This window comes from Silene latifolia, chromosome Y (assembly GCF_048544455.1).
Source record: "Silene latifolia isolate original U9 population chromosome Y, ASM4854445v1, whole genome shotgun sequence".
NCBI classification, from domain to species: Eukaryota; Viridiplantae; Streptophyta; class Magnoliopsida; order Caryophyllales; family Caryophyllaceae; genus Silene; species Silene latifolia.
Window position 1 is genome coordinate 140,656,008 of NC_133538.1, and position 23,978 is coordinate 140,679,985.

At 39.7% G+C, this 23,978-nt stretch overlaps 1 protein-coding gene across 1 annotated transcript; it reads left to right on the forward strand.

The window, feature by feature from the left end:
• The first annotated feature begins 294 nt into the window (after positions 1-294).
• LOC141629065 (uncharacterized) lies at positions 295-726 on the forward strand. The gene has a single exon (XM_074442132.1). It carries the CDS (start codon positions 295-297, stop codon positions 724-726), a length of 432 nt encoding a protein of 143 aa, XP_074298233.1.
• The last annotated feature ends 23,252 nt before the right edge of the window (positions 727-23,978 follow it).

Here is a 23,978-nt window from a genome sequence, read left to right on the forward strand (position 1 = left end):
ACTAAGACCATCGGGTAACAGTCAGAACAACTGTCACTTCAAAACTTCACTTGTCTCCTCGAGCTTTCGTGATACACATTTAATCATTTAATTTAATTGATGTATCCACTTGTTCTTCATATTGTTCATCAACTTATCTTTAAACAGTACAATAAAGATTAAAGTTGAAATTTTAAAATAGTACATAATTCATCCCCTCCCCCTCTTAGGTACTTATAATCCTAAACTCTTCAATTGGTATCGAGCCTTGTGTTTTGATCAAGGCTAACCGCCTTAGAGTTTGATTCTAGGGATATGGATTCTTCAAAACACTCCAAAATCCCGGTCTTTACCGGTGAGAATTTTGGATGGTGGAAGCTCAAAATGAAGCATTATATCAAGAGTATTGACTATCAATGTTGGAAAATTATAGAGGATGGACCTCTTGCTATTGAGGAAACCGACATACTTACGGGTTTTACTAAGGTCAAAGCTGAAAAAGACTACAATGAAGATGATTTTAAAGTGGCCGAGAAAAACTCAAAAGCTATGTCGATTCTTCAACGGTGTGTTGGAGAGGCCGAAGTGAGTCGGATTTCCGGATGTCCTACGGCTAAACAAATTTGGGACTCCCTTGTTCTTGTCTATGAAGGGACGTCTCAAGTTAGAAAACACCGTATTGACCTTCTCATGCAACAATATGAGATATTTCACATGTCAAAGGACGTGTCCATAAATAGTTTTTAATCTCGCGCGTGTATTGTAAATGAACTAAAAAGCCTAGGAAGAAATTTCGAGTCCAAGGACACCATTCGAAAAATTCTTCATAGTCTTACCACTAAATGGCAACCTAAGGTAACCGCCATAGAGGAAGCCAAAGATTTGTCCATTCTATCTCTTCATGAACTAATGGGATAACTTATGGCTCACGAGTTCAATCTCGATAAGCACTCTGGTGAATCTTCAAGGGGAAAGAGTCTTGCTCTAACATACTCTTCAATTGATGATGAGGATGAAGAGGAAGATGAGTTCGCTTTGTTCTCTAAGAACTTAGTTGGAATGGTGAATGGCCAAGGACATAAAAGGTTCAACAATAATTACACGAAAAAACGTTTTCTAAAGAGAAGACCTACTACCACCATAGGATGCTTTAAGTGTGGTGACAAATCACACAAAATTAAAGAATGTCCTAAGTGAGATGAGATTAAGTCTAAAGTTAAGCGAGATAAGGCTAAAAAGGATTACAAGAACAAGGTCGTGTCCGCCATTTGGGGAATTTCCGACTCCGAGGACGATGAAAACATCGAGGAGGAACTAGAGGCTAAAATGTGTCTTACAAATCATCTCAAGGACAAAGTCTCTAAACACTCTTAAACCGAACATCTTAGATGTCTTATGGCTCACCCCGATGATTCCGGCTCGGACTCCGACAATGAGGTAAAACATCTAAAAGCTAAGGTTAGATATTACTCCAAAGAAAAAGTATGTAAGCTTCTCGATAAACTCTTTGATAAATGTTCACAAAATGATAAGCTAGATGTCATGCAAGATGAAATTGAAGAAATTGCTCAAGAAAACTTTAACCTAAAAAATGAATCGAAAGCAAAGACAAAGTGTCACTTGTCACCTATGAAGCATATGATGAAGTAAAAAGAGTCAACAAATTGAACAAATAATTGTCTAAAGAACTAGAGTGTCTTAGGTCAACTCCCAATGATGTCTTCAACCTTGAAAATGTTAACACTACTCTAGTTATACAAATGTCCATGATAACCAAGGAGTGTGATGAACTTTTAAAGGAAAAAACTGTTTTCAAAGGTGTCATTGATGACCTAGTGGATGAGGTAGAAGAACTTAAAGTACTTGATGTCTCGATCGTCACCTATGTGATAGCAAATAAATGTCGAATGAACTTGTCACTAACCTATCCAAGGAGAATGAATGTCTTAAGGTTAACATAGATGCCTACAAGAGGGAGATTAGAATGCTTTACGAAAAATTTGTCAAATTTCAACATGAATCTCCCGAATGTAGTTCATCTAGATCTAAAATCGTTCACCTAGATTAATGCATCTCGAGTCTTAAGCTTAATGTTCAATAAAAATCTGAAACTTTCATGGAGCTAAAGTCCGAGTATGTCATAATGAAGAAAGAGCTTGAAAACTCTAATGAAAGAATTAAGTATCTCACCTTTAAAGTCGATGAACTAAACAAGGAACTTGTTGAGGCTAAGAATGTTTCAAAAAATTGGGAAGGTAGCCAAAATGTCTTAAACTTTCTCACAAATCAGTCCAAAAGATGTGATAGAGTTGCCGACCTCGATTTTAAGTGGAGGGTCAGTCGATCATTGTTACATCCAAAAACCGGATCCAACCAAAACCAACTTTAGAAGAAGGAAATATGTTGGTCTTCCCGAGTATATCGTTTGCAACTATTGTGGTAAGACCGGTCATGTCTTTAATGCTTGCAAAAAGAGACATAATGATATTAACAAGAACATCAAAGTTGTAAAACAAATGTGGATTAGAAAATATATGTTGAAAAATGTGAAAGATAAGAAGGGACCCAAATTCATTTGGGTTCCTAAACTCAAAGTCTAATCTCGTGTAGGGCTTGGTGAGAGGCGGCCGCAATTGGTACTTGGATAGTGGATGTTCTCGTCACATGACGGGAGATAGAAACCCATTCCTCTCACTAGATGCGTATGATGGTGGCAAGGTAACGTTTGGCGACGACAAGAAAGGTGAAATCATTGGCATTGGGAAGGTCGGTAACTCATCGTTACTTTGTGTTGACAATGTGCGGCTTGTCAATGGTTTGAAACATAATCTCCTTAGTATTTCTCAACTATAAGATAAAGGTAACATTGTGGAATTTAGTGCTAACTTGTGTCGAATAATTGATGCCAAAACTCATGAAATTATTCTCGAAGGGAGACGTGTCAAAGATGTTTACTTAACCGATTTAAACACGTTATCCGGTCATACCATGTCATGCATGAGTGTAATGAAAAATGATCCTTGGTTGTGGCACAAAAGGTTTGGACATGTTAGTGCTAAAACTCTTAACACTCTTAGAAGACCTTACTTGGTTGAAGGTTTTCCTAACGTGAAATTTGATTTTGATAAAGTATGTGTGTGATGAATGTGATAGATGTAAACATGTTAGAAGTTCCTTTAAACCTAAAAGAATTGTGAGTACTCTTCGCCCATTACAACTCATACATATCGACTTATGTGGACCAATAAGAACTAGAAGTAGAGGTGGTAGTTATTATGTGTGTGTTATTGTTGATGATTATTCTAGGTTTGTTTGGGCACTCTTTTGAAGTTCCAAGAATAAGGCATTTGATGAGTTTTTAATTTGGTTGAAAAAGATTCAAAATAAACTTGATCTCAAACTTGTTTCCATAAGAACGAATCATGAAACCGAATTTGAAAACTTATCATTTAGTGCTTATTGTAATGACATTGGTGTTGACCATAATTTCTCGGCTCCTAGAACCCCACAACAAAATGGAGTGGTTGAAAGAATGAATAGGACCCTTGAAAGTATGGCTAGAATCATGTTATTATGTAGTAAGTTGGCTAAAAACTTTTGGTCAAGCGGTGAACACCGCTTGCTATATTTATAATCGAGTCATGATAAGAAGCATAATCAATAAAACGCCCTATGAAATACTACGTGGAAGAAAGCCCAACATTTCATATGTTAGATGCTTTGGGAGTAAATGTTTTGTTCATAACAATAGTAAAGATATCTTGGGAAAGTTCGATCCACGTAGCGATGAAGGGGTATTTATTGGCTATTCTACCATAACAAGGCTTATAAAGTTTACAATAAACGAACCATGTTGATTGAGGAAAGTGACCATGTCATATTTGATGAATCTACCATTCTTGGGCAGGTATAAAATGAGGATAAAGATGATGAGGATGATGAAGATGATGAATTTGAGATTGGTCTTGTGAGAAAAGACTTTGTGTTTGCGGATGAGGAAGCTCCAAACAATGATGCCCTGCAACAGACAAACGGACTGTTATCTGCTAATGTAAGCAACAACTCAGGGGGAACAGTCAGTAACACTGATACTACCTATTCCTCCTCCCAAGCAGTAATAGACCCAACCACTGTTGCATCCACTTCCAGAACAGCAACATTGCAGGGCACTGTTACTACAGGCGACCACTCGGACCATAATGAAGACCCTTGTTCGACCGGAAGCAACGATCACCGAGACTGCTACATCCGAGGGGAACAAACCACCATTGTTCCTAGAAGGTGGAAACATCAAAGCTCACACCCACTGTAATACCCGGTCTTTTAGAGACCCTTTGACCAGAACTGACTGACCTTGGGAGCGAGAATAATCCTTAGAAGTGCGTGCCAAGTTACCTTGGGGTGTGAGTTGTGAGTGGTACTCGATAGAGTAGAGGCTACTCGATCGAGTATCGTGGTTACTTGATCGAGTATTGGGTCACTCGATCGAGTATGTGGGACACTCGATCGAGTACCGGGTTTTCAGCGAGGGTTTTTAATCGCATTTTGTTAAATCCGCAAATCATTTCCGCATCATTCCTTCTATCCTTTAGTCGCCTCTTTCCCTTCCCTTCACCATAAAACCTCCATGGAAGCCTTTTGAAGGTCCTTGTGCCTTAGGAGAGCATAGCTTGAGTCGGGTAGCGGTCTTTTGTCGGGTTTCTCCTTGTAGGTATGTCGTCATCATCATCCGTATCCTTGTCTTTGCAGTTAGGGTTTGCTTGGTAGTAATAGATGATTGTGTTGTGGTTATAGGCTTTGCTTGATTACTGGATATGTCATATGTTGGCATGGATTGGTTGCAGTTGCTTAAAGGTAGGTTCGCCTACTCAGTTTCTGTAGATGGTCTAGTGTTTTGGTTGTTGTGTCGTTGTGGTTGTATTGTGATTGTTGAGTAATATCGTATTCGTATTGTGACGGTTGTTGATTGTGATTGTTTGTCTCTGGTTCTCGAGATGCGTTCTCGGCTGAGTGGAGTCACTTGCGGGAGTGGCTTCATGCCCTAGTTTCGCCCTTCGTGGAACCCGCCATGGAAGGGGATGTGCACATTAATTGGACAGGGTTATCGCTCGGTATGATGAGCGGGGCTTAGGTGGGAACGGCTGCGGTCCCCCCTTTGGCGTAATCGGGTCCAGTGGGATCGATGATGGAGATTGATTGGTGAAGTGTGATTGTGTGAGACGATTGTGTTGTGTTGTGTCGATAGATGTTGTTGATATTGTCGTATCTTATCTCGCATCTTGACCTTGTGTGGTTGTCTTGTTTGTTTACGTATGCCTGTCGTGATCCCTTATGGTGAGCGAAATTGTCTTAGCAGGTGTTGATGTCGTTGATAGCTGGAGTCCGGGCAGGGATGAGTCTTCACGAGATTTGATAGTTATAGCGAGTAGCCTTTGAGTTGTACCTTTTATTATGTTTGCTGGTTTCAAATCACTTGTAATATAATATAATCGTTCTTTTATCGACATTTGATTATTACTGACCTCGGGCAACCGAGATGGTAATGCCCTTATATGCTAAGGAAGGCCTAGTTAAGGCTCCTCTGGATATGGGGGTGTTACAAAGTGGTATCAGAGCGACGATTTTGGAACCTGTAACAAATGAACTTAATGAACTTAGTGAGTCTAATAAAATGAACCTGGTGTATGTGTGATGGGAGTCCCAGCTGATGCTAGATTTTGGGTGAGTAGGTGCCCTCATTTCAAAATCTTGGCCCCATAGTACTTAAGCCAGTCACAGGGTATGGGAATGTGGAGTCCGTGCGTATATATATGTGACGTGTATGTTAATTGTGTCGGAGTTATTTGTGGTCGAATCTTTGTTAACGTAGAGATGGGTATAGTAGTTGCGTTTGGATGGAGTATAGTGCAGTTTTGGCGTGATTAGTGATCTGTACGATGGTTATGAGAACCGTGATATGAGCTTATTTAATAGAAATGCGTGAAAATGTGAAAATGTATGCCATAATATGAAGGTGATCATGTTAGCATTTGCTTCAGGTTGTTAATAACGGTAATCATATACGAGTTTATAAGCCCTACCGTATTTAGAGTGAGGATGGTTAAGGAAGTGTTAAGTTATAATATGAGACATAGCATATAGTAATGCGTATATGCCTTGTTTATTAGTAGAAACTTTCATTGCGTGACGATCGATTTGTGTAGCAAAACTTTGTTTATGTTGAGTTTGAACATGATAAGCTTTAAATTGCTATATAGAGTATACATTATATTTTTATGACATATGAAAGAATGAATTATCGTTAATTATATGTTTCATGTTGATGTGAACACGAGTTTGGTATTAATGTGGTAAGATAAGTTTAAGTAAGGTATGATGACGTGATTATGCTTATGAATGACTCGGTAGCAGGTAAACCGAGTTGGGTAATTTGTTGTAGCATAGTATGACATAAGCCTTAATTGTTGAGACGATATGGTATGCTTGAGTAATAATGGTAATACGTGAACGAGTATGATAACTAAAGGCTTAATTCGAACTTAGAATCGACACGCGATATTGTTTTTGCAGGAACCATCTATTTACTTCGTATTTCTGACCGAGTGCTTAACTATACTTGACCGAGTGCGAGTGCTTACTAGACCGAGTAGACCTCACCCGATCTAGTTAGGAAGCTATAACGTCGGGATGTGGAAATTTTCTGAAGATACTCGACGAAATAGCGCCTACTCGATCAAGTAGAGGGAACTCGATCGAGTACCCTAGACACTCGATCGAGTAGGTTACTGTACAGTGATTTTGCGGGTTTCCTAAAACCCTTATTCCTTCTTATTTCCTCATTCTTCTTCTTTATTCCAACCCATAAGCTCTTATATCCCTCAAAAAAACTCTCATAATCTTGTAGTGTGGTGATTGATTTGGGTTGTTTCTTCTTATTTGTTTGCATTCTTTTACTTTCCTACTTAATCAAGGTATGATTTCTCCTCTATTTACATGATTTATTACTTTGGATTTGTTAGAATGATGGCATAATCTGAAATTTTCGATTCATAGGGGTAATTATTGCTTTTAATTGTTGAAATATGATTCACATGCTTCCCTTTTCTTGAATGTTGGTGATTAATGGTGAGAAGTAGACTAGAAATCGCAATTTGGGGCGAAATTTCTAGGGTTACGAAATCAAAAATTTATTTTGGTTGTTTTACATTGATTAGATGATGTAATTGAGTACTATACATTATATATATCATGTTGAAGGATGAATTTTGATGATTTTCACCTTAAAAAGTTGCCTAAAAACTCCGTCTTAAAAGTGACCCAAATGGAAATTCGTTTTCTATATTTGAAATTTGGTGTTGAATATGAATGTTTAGGTAAGGGATAAACTTCAATATGATAGTAGTGATGTTAATTGATGGTGAATATGTCAAAATCACATGTTGTAGAGAGACCGTCGACAAGTTTACTTGAGTTGTTTGTTTCCAATATTGAAAGTTGATGATGATATGTTTAAATTTTCTTTCCTATGAGTATATATGAATGTCTCACATGATGTTAAGCAATTATATGAAATAGCGTATTGAGTCAGTACATAATATCCGAACTCGTTTGGTAAATGGTGTTATCATGCTAAATCACTCAAATGTGGAGACCGTCTGAATTACCATAAATTGTGATTATATATCAAATAGGGAACTTGTTGGTGAATGTGTGTACCTAGCGGAGTATTCAAAGTTTAATTGTATGAATTACGTGCTTCACATGTCTATACGAGTTTGTTTAAGTTATATGCTGAAACAGATGCCGAGACCGAACGTAGGGACCCGTCGGAGTAAGCGGGAAGGGTTACACAGCCTGAGACTGGGAAGGAGTGGACCCGTGGTACCCGGTACGGAGTACCCTTCGGTTGTGTTTGTAGATTTTAAACGAGGGGAGCGTTTTGTAGCTTTGCAAAAACGCAAAATGAGGCCAACGAGGTGTGTGGATACCACACTTCTGACTGATTTGGGAGGAGAGACGGATGTGTGTCACATATTTGAGACCTTGGGCTTTACGGGGTTGTACCGGCTGAGGAAACATTCCTACCCTTTTCTTACCTTGGAGTTTATGAGCTCCTTTAGTTATGACCCAGCTGCCCAGACCGTTGAGTTTCGGTTGATGAACACAAGTTTCTTGCTTACTATGGATCTTTTTGTTAGAAATATAGATCTCTTTACTAACATATTCATATATGTTTTTTTGTTAATTTAGTCATAAAATTAAATAGTGATCTTATGCATGCAAACAATAAACAAATTAAAGAAGAAATATTCATCCTTACATTTGGTTTTTCGGATCAAAGGGCACAAGAGAGTTCTCCTACTCTCTTGTTCTTGAGCTTTCCTTAATGGATGAACAAGGATTCAAGATGATAATCCCTCCCAAGGATTTATACCCAAGATAAACTCTTAATAAAACTAATATTATTATTACTAGAATAATACTAATTTTGTATAAAAATTGACCCAAAAATTATTTGGTTTCTCTATCAAAACCGGTTAAGAGAGAGGAAGAATAGAGGAAGATTTTATCTTTCTAAAACTCTTGTTTTTAGATGGATGAATGAATGAATGTTCACTAGTGAGTATCATAGTGAATATTAGGAAAAATAAGAAGAAAAACCAAAGTGGTTTTTCTTCTCAAAACCGGGTGGAAGAGGGGGAAAAAGAGGGAGCCAATGCATGCTCAAGGTTGCCTTCACAAGAACAAGTAGGCATGCAAGTCTAGTATTAGGCAAACATGATTATGTTTACCACTAATACAATTAACCTAATATTTTCCTAATCCTCTCCAATATTTCGGTTATGAGGATAAAATGGACTCCATTTTATCTTTGTCAAAATGTCAATTTGTCATATGTCACATAATTTTGTTATGTATTTTTAACATATTAAAAATCAACATATTAATAAAAATACGTCATATACAAAATTGACTTAGTAATTCACAATTACCTGTACCAAAATAATTATTCATTCAATTTCAATTGTTTCCTTAAACAATTATTTCATCCAAGTAATAGAACAATTCGATTACTCAGGCCGTATCTTATTTAATCAGATTACAATGAGATACGTAAATTTTACTTCCAAAATCGTCCGTCAATTTTCAAGTAATATAATTAACTCGTAACGTTATACGATTAATTAAATGATCAATTAAGAGTATTATCCTTTAGGTATGACCTAGGGGATCAACTGAACACCACCGTCGCACGACAGTAATGTCAAACTCTAGTCAGCCAATCATTACCGATATGTGTGGACCAGTTGACAGTAAAAATACTTCCCAATTGTATTCTTTAAAATGAGACTTAAACATGTGATCATCATGATCAACAGTTGTGATCGCATTATTGTTGGAGGACACATATTCCAACAATCTCCCACTTGTCTCGACAAGTGCAAAAGGCCACCAATTATCTTGTCCTATTACTATCTCCCACTCAATGCAAGGTGTCTTTCAGGTCTTACTTGCAAGTGATCATATCGAGAGTGGTTTCCTCGATCTGGAGAATAACTGATTGACCGGATTAATCCACCATGGACACATTCCGAGCGTGGTACACGCATTTCGATTCATTACTCCTCAAGTGGCCCTGAGATAATTTTATAACCCTGACTAGGGGTGGACAATTCCTATCGCATTCATTCCCTTCGACTAGCCACAACCATCATAACCCAAAATATGCCCATTTGACCCCATTTACGAAGGTCGTAGTAACATAAATCAAAGTTAATCTGAAACTGTGCCATCTTAGGCGAATAGTCTTTAGTCAAAAGAATCGACTCATTAGAATACTATAGCAGCTCTCGCCACGACCAGGCTATATAAATTTGCCAGAACTCTATAAGCGGTCATAAGGCCCGACAAAATGTTCCTAACAGGCTGCCTATGTGAACGACTAGCCATCTCACATGACTCTGTGGCACTTGAACTTGCCATCAATCGCATCATACTCTAGTCACTTCGAGACGTCACCTCATACAAGTGACTATGGGCAAATACAATGTTAATCTGTGTTTACTTTAACGGAGTTCAATTGTCTCCACAACCCGTTTGGATATAACAACGTATAATAAATAGATAAAAGACAAATTCGATTATGAACATGAACAAAAACAACACTTTTATTTCATTTCAAAATCTTACATAAACTTGGTACACGTTTAAGTCCCATGGACGCCATATGTCCATCATGTTTAGCCTGCGATAAAGGCTTGGTGAGCGGATCGGCTATGTTGTCATCCGTCCCAACCTTACAAATCGCAATTTCCTTTCTTTCAATGAAATCTCTTATTACATGATATTTTCTAAGTACATGTCTAGATCTATTACTAGACTTTGGCTCCTTAGCTTGGAAGATCGTCCCACTATTATCACTATAGAGAGTGATGGGATCATTGGCGGTAGGTACTACTTTTAGACCTTCCGTGAATTGCACGATCCCACTGACTTCCTTGGCAGCCGATCCGCAATGTACTCACCTCCATTGTTGAATCATTTATTCTGACTTCCTTGAAGCTTCTCCACTAACGGCTCCACCATTGAGCATGAAAACAAAACCGACTTGTGATTTCATGTCATCTCTATCTGTTTGGAAGCTTGAGTCCGTGTAACCATTAACACGAAGTTCGGTGTCTCCTCCAAACACTAAGATAGAATCCTTAGTTCTTCTCAAGTACTTAAGGATGTTCTTGACGGCAATCCAGTGACTCTCACCTGGATTTCCTTGATATCTACTCATGATGCTTAAAGCATACGAGACATCAGGACGTGTGCATATCATGGCGTACATGATTGATCCAACAGCGGAAGCATAAGGGATCGTCTTCATGCATTCAACATCATGGGGTTCGGAGGGAGATTGAGTCTTGCTCAATATCGTCCCAGTTACCATAGGTACCAAACCCCTTTTGGACTTGTCCATGCTGAACCGTCGAAGTATCTTATCAACATAAGACTCTTGACTTAGTGCCAATATCCTCTTGGATCTATCTCTATGGATCCGGATACCTAATATGCGTTGTGCTTCTCCTAAATCCTTCATTTGGAAGTGGTTACCTAACCACTTCTTAACAGAAGACAACATCGGATCATCATTTCCAATGAGTAGTATGTCATCGACATACAAGATTAGGAACACAACATTTCTCCCACTAAATTTCATGTATAAACATGGTTCCTCAACACTTCGAGTGAAAACATTTTCCTTTATAACATGATTGAATCGATGATTCCAACTTCTAGATGCTTGCTTAAGACCATAAATGGATCTCTTAAGCTTGCACACTTTGTTAGGATTCTTAGAATCAACAAAACCTTCGGGTTGTATCATGTACACCTCCTATTCTAAATGCCCATTTAGAAAAGCGGTTTTGACATCCATTTGCCATATTTCATAATCATGAACTGCGGCAATCGCTAACAAAATCCGTATGGATCTTAGCATGGCTACGGGGGCGAAGGTCTCATCATAATGGAGACCTTGGACTTGGGTAAATCCTTTTGCCACTAGCCTAGCTTTGTAGACATCATCATGTCCCTCTATGCCATTCTTGACTTTGAATATCCATTTGCATTGAAGAGGTCTTGCCCCTTTAGGCAAATCTACCAAGTCCCAAACTTTGTTTTCATGCATAGAATCCATTTCGGACTTCATGGCTTCAAGTCATAAGGAGGAATTAGGACTAGAGATTGCGGCCTTGTAGGTGGCGGGATCGTCACTTTCTAAAAGCAACACATCGAGTGTTCCATCTTCTTCGATAAGTCCTACATATCGATCAAGATGGCGAATAACACGACTCGTTCTTCTAAGTGGAGGAGAGATAACCGTGTTAGACGACGAAGGAACATCTTCTTGCGTCTCTATTTCGGTTTGTGGCTCTTGAACTTCATCAAGTTCAAAATTTCTCCCACTCTGTCTTTTAGAAATAAATTCTCTTTCTAAGAAGACAGCCTCGGAAGATACAAACACTTTGTTATCTTGAGGTTTGTAGAAGTAGTATCCTCGAGAGGTCGAGGGGTAACCTACAAAGATGCATTTTTCGGATCTTGGGGCAAGCTTGTTGTCGGTCTTAGCCTTGACGTAAGCATCACATCCCCAAATCTTCATATAGGATATATTGGTAATCCTTCCCGTCCACATCTCACATGGAGTCTTTTCGGTGGACTTTGTGGGACTATTGTTCAAAGATATAATTGCGGTTTGAATCGCAAATCCCCAAAACGAGTTTGGTAACTCGGTTTGGCTCATCATGGATCGAACCATATCAAGTAGGGTTCGATTTCTCCTTTCGGCAACACCATTAAGTTGTGGTGTTCCGGGTGGAGAAAGTTGTGATATAATACCACAACCTTTCAAGTGTGAATTGAATTCAAGGCTAAGATATTCTCCACCACGGTCGGATCGTAGTGCTTTTATCTTTTTGTTCAATTGGTTCTCTACTTCATTCTGAAATTCCTTGAATTTCTCAAAAGCTTCACTCTTATATTTCATTAAATAGACATGCCCATGTCTACTCAAGTCGTCGGTGAAGGTTATGAAGTAGTCATACTTTTCACGAGCGGTGATACTCATTGGTCCACATACATCGGTGTGTACGAGTCCCAACAGTTCACTAGCTCGTGTCCCTTTACCACTAAAAGGATTACGAGTCATTTTGCCAAGTAGGCAATATTCGCATGTACCATATGATTGATAATCAAATGGTGTAATCACATTACTTGAAATTAATCTTTTGATGCGACTCTCGTTTATGTGACCTAATCGACAATGCCAAATGAACGCTTCACTTGGGTCACTTGATTTGTGTTTCTTTGATTGAATGTTATAGATATCATTAGTCGGATTTGAGGTCTCTAAAATGTAAATGCCATTGATGGAAGAAGCTTGGCCTATAACCAAATCATTCCTCGTAATAGTACAACGATTGTTCTTAATGACAAAATAAAAACCGTCCATGTCTAGCATAGCGATTGAAATAATGTTTTTAGAGAGTGTAGGCACATAAACGCAATTATGTAAATACAACTCAAATCCGTTAGGCAAAGCTAAAACATAAGTTCCTTTGGATTCGGCCGCTACTCGAGCTCCATTTCCAAGGCGTAGATCCACATATCCCTTGCTAAGCCTCTTCACGTCTCTTAAACCCTGTAAATGATTACAAAGGTGAGAACCACAACCGGTATCCAGTACCCATGTCGTAGTGGAAGTATAATTTATATCAATAACATAAATTTCCTTAGGAATTTTACCTTTTGGAACGATGATTCCTTCCCTTATATTTCGCAAATATACGGGATAATTCCTAAGCCAATGTCCCATGCCATAGCAATAATGGCACTCATCATTAACTTGCTTGAAGTTTTGACTTTCTTTCCTTTCTTCTTGAACTTTTTGCCCTTTGAAGCAAGAACTTGATTGCTTGAGCTCCCACTAGTTTTGGCATCTTTATCTTCCAGAGACAAAGACCCTATAGATTGTATGAGGTAGTCTTCCTGAGACGGGCTCACACGAGATCTAGTATTAGTAGGTGGTCTAGTAGAAGTGATGAAGTTAAGGTTTCCATCCGAACCTATCCCAAAATGAAGTTCTCTAGTAGTGTCGAAATCATTGTCGGAGCAAACGTCGTCAAAAACATTGTGGTAAGACTCAATAGTTATTGGTGCGGTAGCGTTTGATGGATTCATTGTAATGAACTACAAGTATGGAGGAAAAGGAAATATTAACATTTGTCTTTTTAAATCATACTTGTAAAATAAGTTTAAACAAGTTTTATGACATTTATCTAGTGACCTCTACCCAACTTAGATAAATGATTCCAAGACCCAAATTCATATAGACTTAGGCACGGTAGGGCCGATTCATCCTTTATCAATATAACTTGGTGGATTAACGTTTAATCGATTCTACTTTTAGAACTCTTGGTCGATAAAATTACTCTAATGTTTATCTATAGCCCGGAACACATGCGACTACGGTCACGAATACTTCCGTTGAGCTCAATCCAAATTTCGAATAAATGTGTCCATGATCCAAATCCACATCAACTTGGGCACGGTAAGGCCGATTCATCCCTTATCAACATGAATTCGGTGGATAGACATTTATCACCCACTTCCCCTACGTAACAAGTTTTGTACCCGGTAGAGGGCCGAGTGCACTCCCTCGCGAAATAGGTTTTCATGGTTTCTACTATTTGGTAAGGCTATGTCTCAATTGATTATTTTAGCGAGAGGTCATGTCAATTTATTATCTATCACGTTTTAAGTGAACTAAAGCGGTGAACTACGATAATTCTAATTGACACGGTAGATAAACTCGATGAAGAAGATGCATGTTTTAGTTATGGCGATTTAGTGATGCATGCGACATATAAATAAAATGCAAAGCATAAAAATAAATCCAAGTATGGCCTTCCTAAAATAGAAAAACTATTTAACTATTACACATTCGGAAACCAACTCCATTGGTCCCTTGAACTTCGGTTGAGGCACGCATCTCGAGGTAACACCGTCTTTATGTATCGCCTTCTTGAAGAAATCCGTCTTTGGGAACTCCGAAATAAATAAAATTACATAACAAATTACATAATTTCCTATTATACATTTGTAACTAAAATAAAATAAATCTATTAAATTACAAAACGGTGATACGAGATCACAATAAATTACAACCGAATCGATATTCCCATACATTTCGGGTAATACCAATTAAAAACTAAGGCCATACTAAGTAAAATTACATAATTCAAAAATTACATAAAATAAAATTATGACAATCATAAATAAAATGCAGCATTATAATATGTATGAACACGCCCAATTTTATGCTAAATCGCCTTTAAGTAGCCAATATCGTATATTACACGGTTTTTATGGATTTGCGTGATTCAACGTTTTATAATCACAAAAAATTACATAAATTCATATTTATGCATAAGTTAATTACCCTAACCTCTTAGGACTCAAAATGTAGTCTTCACTAATTATTTGACCATAATTAACTCATATTTCTAAAATTTGTTCATTAATGGACTTAAAATTACAATAAAATGCTATAAACTTCAAATAAATCACAAAAATTCAAATAAATTCAAAATTCAAAATTTAAACTCATGAAAATTCTGGAAAAATACCATGACACTCATAATGTTCAAAAACTTAGGTTAAATATTTCGAAATTTATCCGGAAAAACAATGTTGCGGTTTATCGGTTTTAACAAAAATAATCATAAAAACATGAAAAAAATTATATTCATCAACTTTTCAATTTTATATCTGAAAAAGATAATAAAATGCAACATGTGACGTTTTTCCTTAGTCATGGAGTATGTTTTATTAATATTTCACTAATTAAGTCACTATTTATGCTATTTTTCTTCAAAAAATCATAAATCATGCATAAAGACTTCAATATAGCCTATTATTTTACACACATCTTGTAAAATTGCATGTGATAACATACTAAATGTATATGACCATATTCGAAATTTATCTCATATTAACCTATTTTTCATCTAAATCCGATTTTAATAATGAAAAATCCATTTTTCGAGCATAAGAAGTCCAAAAATTATGAAAATTTACAGGTCATCCCGAAATAATATATGTGATAACATATCCAAAAATCACTGGAAAATTCAAAGTTTCGCTAATTTTAGTCCGAAAATGACATTTTATTCATAAAATCATATTTTAATGCCATTATTATATAATATGAACAATAAAAATCCATAAATTAACCAAAATATCCTAAAAACATTTTAGGACCAGAAACTTTAACATGCATAATTATTTTCGTGATATATCATAATAACACAAATTAAACAAGTTTTATATGTTAATCGTATAACTCGGAAAAACTTTTAACCGATTTGCATGCAAACAACCAAGGCTCTTGATACCGCTTGTTAGAAATATAGATCTCTTTACTAACATATTCATATATGTTTTTTTTTAATTTAGTCATAAAATTAAATAGTGATCTTATGCATGCAAACAATAAACAAATTAAAGAAGAAATATTCATCCTTACATTTGGTTTTTCGGATCAAAGGGCACAAGAGAGTTCTCCTACTCTCTTGTTCTTGAGCTTTCCTTAATGGATGAACAAGGATTCAAGATGAGAATCCCTCCCAAGGATTTATACCCAAGATAAACTCTTAATAAAACTAATATTATTATTACTAGAATAATACTAATTTTGTATAAAAATTGACCCAAAAATTATTTGGTTTCTCTATCAAAACCGGTTAAGAGAGAGGAAGAATAGAAGAAGATTTTATCTTTCTAAAACTCTTGTTTTTAGATGGATGAATGAATGAATGTTCACTAGTGAGTATCATAGTGAATATTAGGAAAAATGAGAAGAAAAACCAAAGTGGTTTTTCTTCTCAAAACCGGGTGGAAGAGGGGGAAAAGAGGGAGCCAATGCATGCTCAAGGTTGCCTTCACAAGAACAAGTAGGCATGCAAGTCTAGTATTAGGCAAACATGATTATGTTTACCACTAATACAATTAACCTAATATTTTCCTAATCCTCTCTAATATTTCGGTCATGAGGATAAAATGGACTCCATTTTATCTTTGTCAAAATGTCAATTTGTCATATGTCACATGTCACATGTCACATAATTTTGTTATGTATTTTTAACATATTAAAAATCAACGTATTAATAAAAATACGTCATATACAAAATTGACTTAGTAATTCACAATTACCTGTACCAAAATAATTATTCATTCAATTTCAATTGTTTCCTTAAACAATTATTTCATCCAAGTAATAGAACAATTCGATTACTCAGACCGTATCTTATTTAATCAGATTACAATGAGATACGTAAATTTTACTTCCAAAATCGTCCGTCAATTTTCAAGTAATATAATTAACTCGTAACGTTATACGATTAATTAAATGATCAATTAAGAGTATTATCCTTTAGGTATGACCTAGGGGATCAACTGATCACCACCGTCGCACGACAGTAATGTCAAACTCTAGTCAGCCAATCATTACCGATATGTGTGGACCAGTTGACAGTAAAAATACTTCCCAATTGTATTCTTTAAAATGAGACTTAAACATGTGATCATCATGATCAACAGTTGTGACCGCATTATTGTCGGAGGACACATATTCCAACACTTTTCGCTTCTCACCTTGGGTTGGCCAAGCCTCCCAAGGATTCCATCACTGATATTCCTGCTGAGTGCGGTGTCTGCCGCCTAATGCCTTGTCTTTCCGGAAAGCTAGCTCCCACCTCAAGCAACATGCTGATTAATGATGTTCAACATGTTACATTGAGGATCTTTCTTCGTTCTCTTTCGAACCTCCTTTATGATAGACCGGATATCAGTAAACTGAACAATCATGAGGTGTTGCTTCTGATGTCTTACCTCAACCCAGAGCGGACCGAGAGGGTGGTCTTTAATGCTCCTTCCATCGTCTGCGCTAGCCTTGCTTTGATGGCTACGGCCACTTCCGTAAGACATTTTGAGTTGCGGTGCTATCGCCACTCGGTTAGCTGAAAAGCTAACCGACTTTGAGGCTTCTTCCGAGTATGTTCCTCTGGCTACACCGGTGCCCAACATGGACCGTGACTACTACCTCGACCTGAAGTGGTTGAGAACTTTAGCTGATGGCAGCCTTGCTTGGAGGGTGTGGGGCATGAGGTGGATGAAGATTCCGGCTCCTGAGCACCTCCCACCGACAGAGCCGTTAGACCCGGTGGTCATAGCTGTGGACTCCGATGAGGAGGAGGAGGGTGATGATGTACCTTGGCAGTTGAGGACGTACCTCATTGATAACACGATTCTCCAGGTGATGCCCGAGCCGAAGAAGGGGGAAAACGCGGCGGTAGTGGAGGAGAGGCCCAGGTTGGGGAGAGGACCCCGTAGAGTGAGAGAGAGGACCGCTGAGACTAGACCATGGCCGGTAGCACCACCACAGCAGCACCCTTTTCCGTGCTACCCCTACCTTGACACCCCGGAGATGCGATCGAGTTACTTGGCAGAGAGAGTGTCATCTACGTTGACACTCAGGAATATGCACGAGATGGCGTACACTCAAGGGATTGGGACAGAGGGACCGCATCCGGTATGGTGGAGTGGAGTTGGGGACTATAGTGGGGTTTTCCACTCCTACGGGGTGGATCAGTCAGCTTGGGGGGACACCTCAGTCCTTTGCTTACGGTGGCTTGACCCCATGGTACGTGAGTCCTAGAGCCGGAGCAGGGGTTGATGCGGGCATTGGTTCATCGGGAGCGGGCACATCGGGAGGCGGTGGTGGTGGAGATGAGGTGATGGAGGAGGAGGAGCAGCAGCAGCAGCAGGAGTGATACTCCTATTCCTTATCCTGTAGGTACTCGACAGAGTACCCCGTACTCGGTCGAGTAGCTGCAGGAATGAAAGAAAAGAAGCATTCTGATCTCGGGCTACTCGATCGAGTAGCCAAGACACTCGATCGAGTAGCGGGCACTGGATCGAGTACCCCTACATACTCGATCGAGTAGCACTGTTACAGGAACTTTTGAAAATTAAAAATCGTTTAATTGTTATATAATTGCGTGTTTGATGTTTAACATGGTTATTAGTGACTAGCAACATGTTCGGACCGTTCATTTCATGTGGTGGAAGTCGTGCTTGGTTTTAAACGCGGATTTGCAACGAATAAGGCAGTTGTAATTATTCTTATTGCATTCGTTTTACATCCGTTTTGTCTACAAGTTATATCTCACCGAACTCTATATATACGAATTCAAATGATATGCTTATACATGCTTGACAGTGACTAGTTGTTCCAACATGGTTGTATATATCTTTATGTTGGACTGGTTGTACGAGTAATATGATAATGTCTATAATGAATAAGAAGGTTTGGATTTTTGTCACATGCAAGTAATAAGTAACATATGTAGTAATTTGGTGGTGAACTTCGGGGACGAAGTTCCTTTTAGAGGGGAAGAGTAATGTCGCAAAATAAAAAGTCGGATTTTGAAATTATGTTGTGGTTCGTTTATAATGTTCATTTGTTTAATTACAAAATTTTCTATTACTTCGCCACATTGCGTGTATGAAGTTGTAATTGGTTACCATAGTTTGTTGAGTAATTTATGCGTCGAAGTGAAAGTTGATAGTCGTGGTGCCATGTATCGTAATTGTTTCGCGTTGTTGAGTAACACGGTAGTATGGTCATGCGGCATGTTGTTATGAGATACGTTTCGCGTTGCTGGTTGTTGCTAAGTGAAAGTGTAAGTTCGTGGTGTGTTGAGTATTTCAAGTAGTATCTTGTAAGAGCCGACCTATATAGAGTGACAGTTGATGATGATGACATAAGGGAATGGTATTTCCGGGGAGTAGTGACCTATGTCGAAAGAGGAGTGATGTTGTGGTGTTCCCATAGTTGGTGTTGTGAGATAGGCGAGTTGAACTTCGGGGACGAAGTTCTTTTAAGGGGGTAAGACTGTAATACCCGCCCTTTTAGAGACCCTTTGACCGGAGTTGACTGACCTTGGGAGAGAGAATAATCCTTAGAAGTGCGTGCCAAGTTACCTTGGGGTGTGAGTTGTGAGTGGTACTCGATAGAGTAGAGGCTACTCGATCGAGTATCGTGGTTACTCGATCGAGTATGGGGTCACTCGATCGAGTATGTGGGACACTCGATCGAGTACCGGGTTTTCAGCGAGGGTTTTTAATCGCGTTTTGTTAAATCCGCAAATCATTTCCGCATCATTCCTTTTATCCTTTAGTCGCCTCTTTCCCTTCCCTTCACCATAAAACGTCCATGGAAGCCTTTTGAAGGTCCTTGTACCTTAGGAGAGCATAGCTTGAGTCGGACAGCGATCTTTTTAAGGGTTTCTCCTTGTAGGTATGTCGTCATCATCATCCGTATCCTTGTCTTTGCGGTTAGGGTTTGCTTGATAGTAATAGATGATTGTGTTGTAGTTATAGGCTTTGCTTGATTCTTTGGATATGTCATATCTTTGGCATGGATTGGTTGCTGTTGCTTAAAGGTAGGTTCGCCTACTCAGTTTCTGTAGATGGTCTAGTGTGTTGGTTGTTGTGTCGTTGTGGTTGTATTGTGATTGTTGAGTAATATAGTATTCGTATTGTGACGGTTGTTGATTGTGATTGTTTGTCTCTGGTTCTCGAGATGCGTTCTCGGCTGAGTGGAGTCACTTGCGGGGAATGGCTTCACGCCCTAGTTTTGCCCTTCGTGGAACCCGCCACGGAAGGGGATGTGCACATTAATGGGACAGGGTTATCGCTTGGTATGATGAGCGGGGCTTAGATGGGAACGGCTGCGGTCCCCCACTGGCAGGGCTGGTCCAGTGGACAGTCGATGATGGAGATTGATTGGTGAAGTGTGATTGTGTGTGAGACTGATTGTGTTGTGTTGTGTTGATAGATGTTGTTGATATTGTCGTATCTTATCTTAGTATTGACCTTGTGTGGTTGTCTTGTTTGTTTATGTGTCTGCCGTGATGCCTTATGGTGAGCAGTCTGTCTTAGCAGGTGTTGATGTCGTTGATAGCTGGAGTCCGGGCAGGGATGAGTCTTCACGAGATTTGATAGTTATAGCGAGTAGCCTTTGAGTTGTACCTTTTATTATGTTTGTTGGTTTTAAATCACTTGTAATATAACGTAATCGTTCTTTTATCGACATTTGATTATTACTGACCTCGGGCAACCGAGATGGTAATGCCCTTATATGCTAAGGAAGGCCTAGTTAAGGCTCCTCTGGATATGGGGGTGTTACACCTACTCTCAAATCTCACAAGTGATTTGAACTCTGGAATCAAGACTAGATCTTCCATCAACAACTTAGCCTATCTCAACGAATATTGTGCTCACAATGCCTTCCTTTCTCAAATCGAACCCGCCAACGTGACAGTCACTCTGACTAATGCAGACTGGTTGATTGCAATGCATGAAGAACTCAACTAAATCAAGAGAAATGAGGTATGGCACTTGGTCCCTAGACCACCTAATCGTACCGTCATTGGTACTAGGTGGGTCTTTCGCAATAAGCTTGATGATTCCGGAGAAATCGTAAGGAATAAAGCTAGACTAGTGGTGCAAGGTGTTTAGGTATTTTTAACCGAGTTGATTGATTCGGGTCAATACGGTCTTACTCGTTGGTTGGTCGTATGATCGTTCGTATGTTGATAAGTAAATAGAGAAATAAAGTACGTAATGTAAACTGACACGTAAGATTTGGTGACGCGGAAAATCCAATGTGGGAACAACCGCGGGAGGGACGGTACCCTGCCAAATATCGCACTATACTTGAATAGGAGGATGATTACAATTGAAACGTAAAGCTAATCCCTGGGCGCGAGGTGTCGAGCCCTGCAAGATCTTTGACGGATGTATATTTGGGTATAAGAATGTGCTGAGGTCTTTACGCCAATGTGTGAATATGTGGATGTGTTGAATGTCCTTCTTGATTTGCTTTCTTGGCTATTTATAGGGTGAGAACCCTAGATATGTCCTACTTTGATTAAGGAAAGGGAATATAATTTCCATAAGAACTCTTTCCAAACTCGGCCGCCTTTCCCAATTCTCCCTGATCTCCCTAACTTCTCCCTAACTTGTCTTTCCTTAATCCGGACGTCTCCTCTGATGGGCCCGTGGTCTTTTTTTCAGCCCGTTCCCCCTTTTCCTAATTACGAGCTTCCTTCCTCCTTATCACTCTTCCCATAGCCTTTTATTTCATAAGTGGGCCTTCCTTATTATGCTATTTTTAGCCCAAACAGTTTGCCCCAAATTTCTTGTGAGGTACGCTTCGAGGTGTCGAGCAAGGAATTTACGGCATCAAACGCTAAAACCCTAAGCCGTCATTTGTACTTCTTTTCCTGCAGCTCCATCACGTCAGCCGCCCCACTCCTCTTTTCTCGCACCCTACTCCCTCTCTCCTCTTTATAATCCCAACCCCCACTTTGTACTTTCATTTACTCCAAACCATTTCAAAAACTCTCCCTCTCTCTAAACCCTCAACCTTCCTCTTCTCCTACCTCGCCGGCTTCACTGTTCCGCTCCTCCATTGTTACTCTCATCAGGTATTCTTCCCCTTTTCCCTCTTTGATCTTCATTTTCTCTTTTCCACCATGGGTAAAACCCGATCAACCTCCGCACCACGACCGCAACCTTGACCCAACCTTTCCTTCTGGGGACTCTTTAAGTATCCCCACGACGCGACTCTGCTTTTGCTGCCGACATTCCCACGATCAAGGGTTTGCTTGGTCTTGGTGAGGGGGTGGATATTGCCATCCCTGAACCGGTCGAAAGCCGACGGCCTTCGTCCCGGATGGGTCTGTTTTTGTTTGTACCCGTTTAAATATGACCTTCGTTTTCCTTTTCCCAAACTCATCCAAGACTTCATCTTTACGAATAATTTGGCCATGGCATAAATTTATGCTGCCATCTGGAGGGTTCTTCTTTACTCCTCGGCCGCCATTTGGTCGAACACGGTAACTCTATCACTCGGGTGATCTAGCCCATATGTACAACATTAGGTCCTCGGTTGGGGCCAATTCTCATTCCGGGGCCGTGGAGAGGCTCCTTGACACGTGTCCAAATCCCGTGATGAGAAATGGTTTGAGGACTTCTTCTTTGTGAGGAAGGACTCCATCCAGCCTCCTGCCGATTACATCTTTGAGAAATGGGTTATAAATTCGAGTAAGTAGCCTTCCTGTCACCTGATTTATTTTATCTCGCTGCTTACTAGTTTACTTCATCGTCTTCGTGCAGGCCCCTATGACCTGACCCGCATTTCTTTAAGATCCCTGCTCGCAAAGAAATTGTTCAAAGTATCTACGAATCTAAGAGAAAGTTCCCGGACACCTTCCCTGGTTTTTCACCTGCTTCCTCTTCCAACCCTCTTCAATCAGCGCACAGCATGTCTTCTGGTGAGCTTACCACAATCGTTTCAGTTGACAACTTTAATTAATGCCTTAGTTGTCCTGACGCCTGAGACAACATCTGCTTGCAGGTTCAAAAGTTGATCCTTTAGAAATCATCCTCCAAAGCGCCAAAAGGAAGAGACCTTCCTTCCGCCGGTCCTAACGTGGCCTCGCCTCCCAAGAGGAGTGCTCCTTCGCTTTCTTCCGGACTCCTCCTACGTTTTCTAGTTCGGCCGCACCCGAGCCCTTGGAGGTTGACCCGTTGTCTCGTCATCCGCCTACTCCTCCTGTCATTCCCCGTGCTTCATCCAGCGGAGGTATTACTGCTCATTTCCCAGAGGGTTTTGGGAATGTGGACAAGGTGCCATAGTGGCCGGAGATCGACCAGCTGCTCTTCCTCCTATGAAGGATACATTCTCGAGTTCTCCCTAGAGGAGATGGGCCGAGAACGACGTGCACAACGCCTTCATGGTAAATGCTCTTCATCTTCTACCTGTTTGTTTGCTTTTGTTTGGATTTCTCTTGCTGACTTCTGACTTTCTTGCCCCAGACCCTCCAGTCTGCACTCTATAATAGGAAGATGATCAAAATAGTGCAGACCACCAACCGTGCTACCAACGTCAAAAACCAGGAGCTGAAGGGGACTATTGCCGACTTGGCGCAAAGAACGGTCGATCTCGAAGGAGCGTGTGGTGGAGTTGAAGGCGAGCTTGCTATCACCAAGAAGAAGTCAAGGAAGGGATCGATCGGGTGGCTCGCACTCAAGAGGTGTGCAGACTTTCTCTCGACTCCCTCAAGCGCTCGATGAGAAGATCAACGAGCTGATCTCCCTGGCCACCAATGTTGTTGCTTATGCTACCTGGCGGGGAAAACCAGCGGGATGCGTGCTGCTCTTGAGGAGGCTCCCACCCAGAAAGCTATAGAGGAGGAGGAGATGCAGTTGGAGATGCTCTACCCCACCCAACCTGATCTGAGTGCGCTGATGCCTGAAGTTGGGGAGGTGAATTCTCCTGCATTGGCTGAGCAAGCTGCTGGGGGAGATGCTGGAGT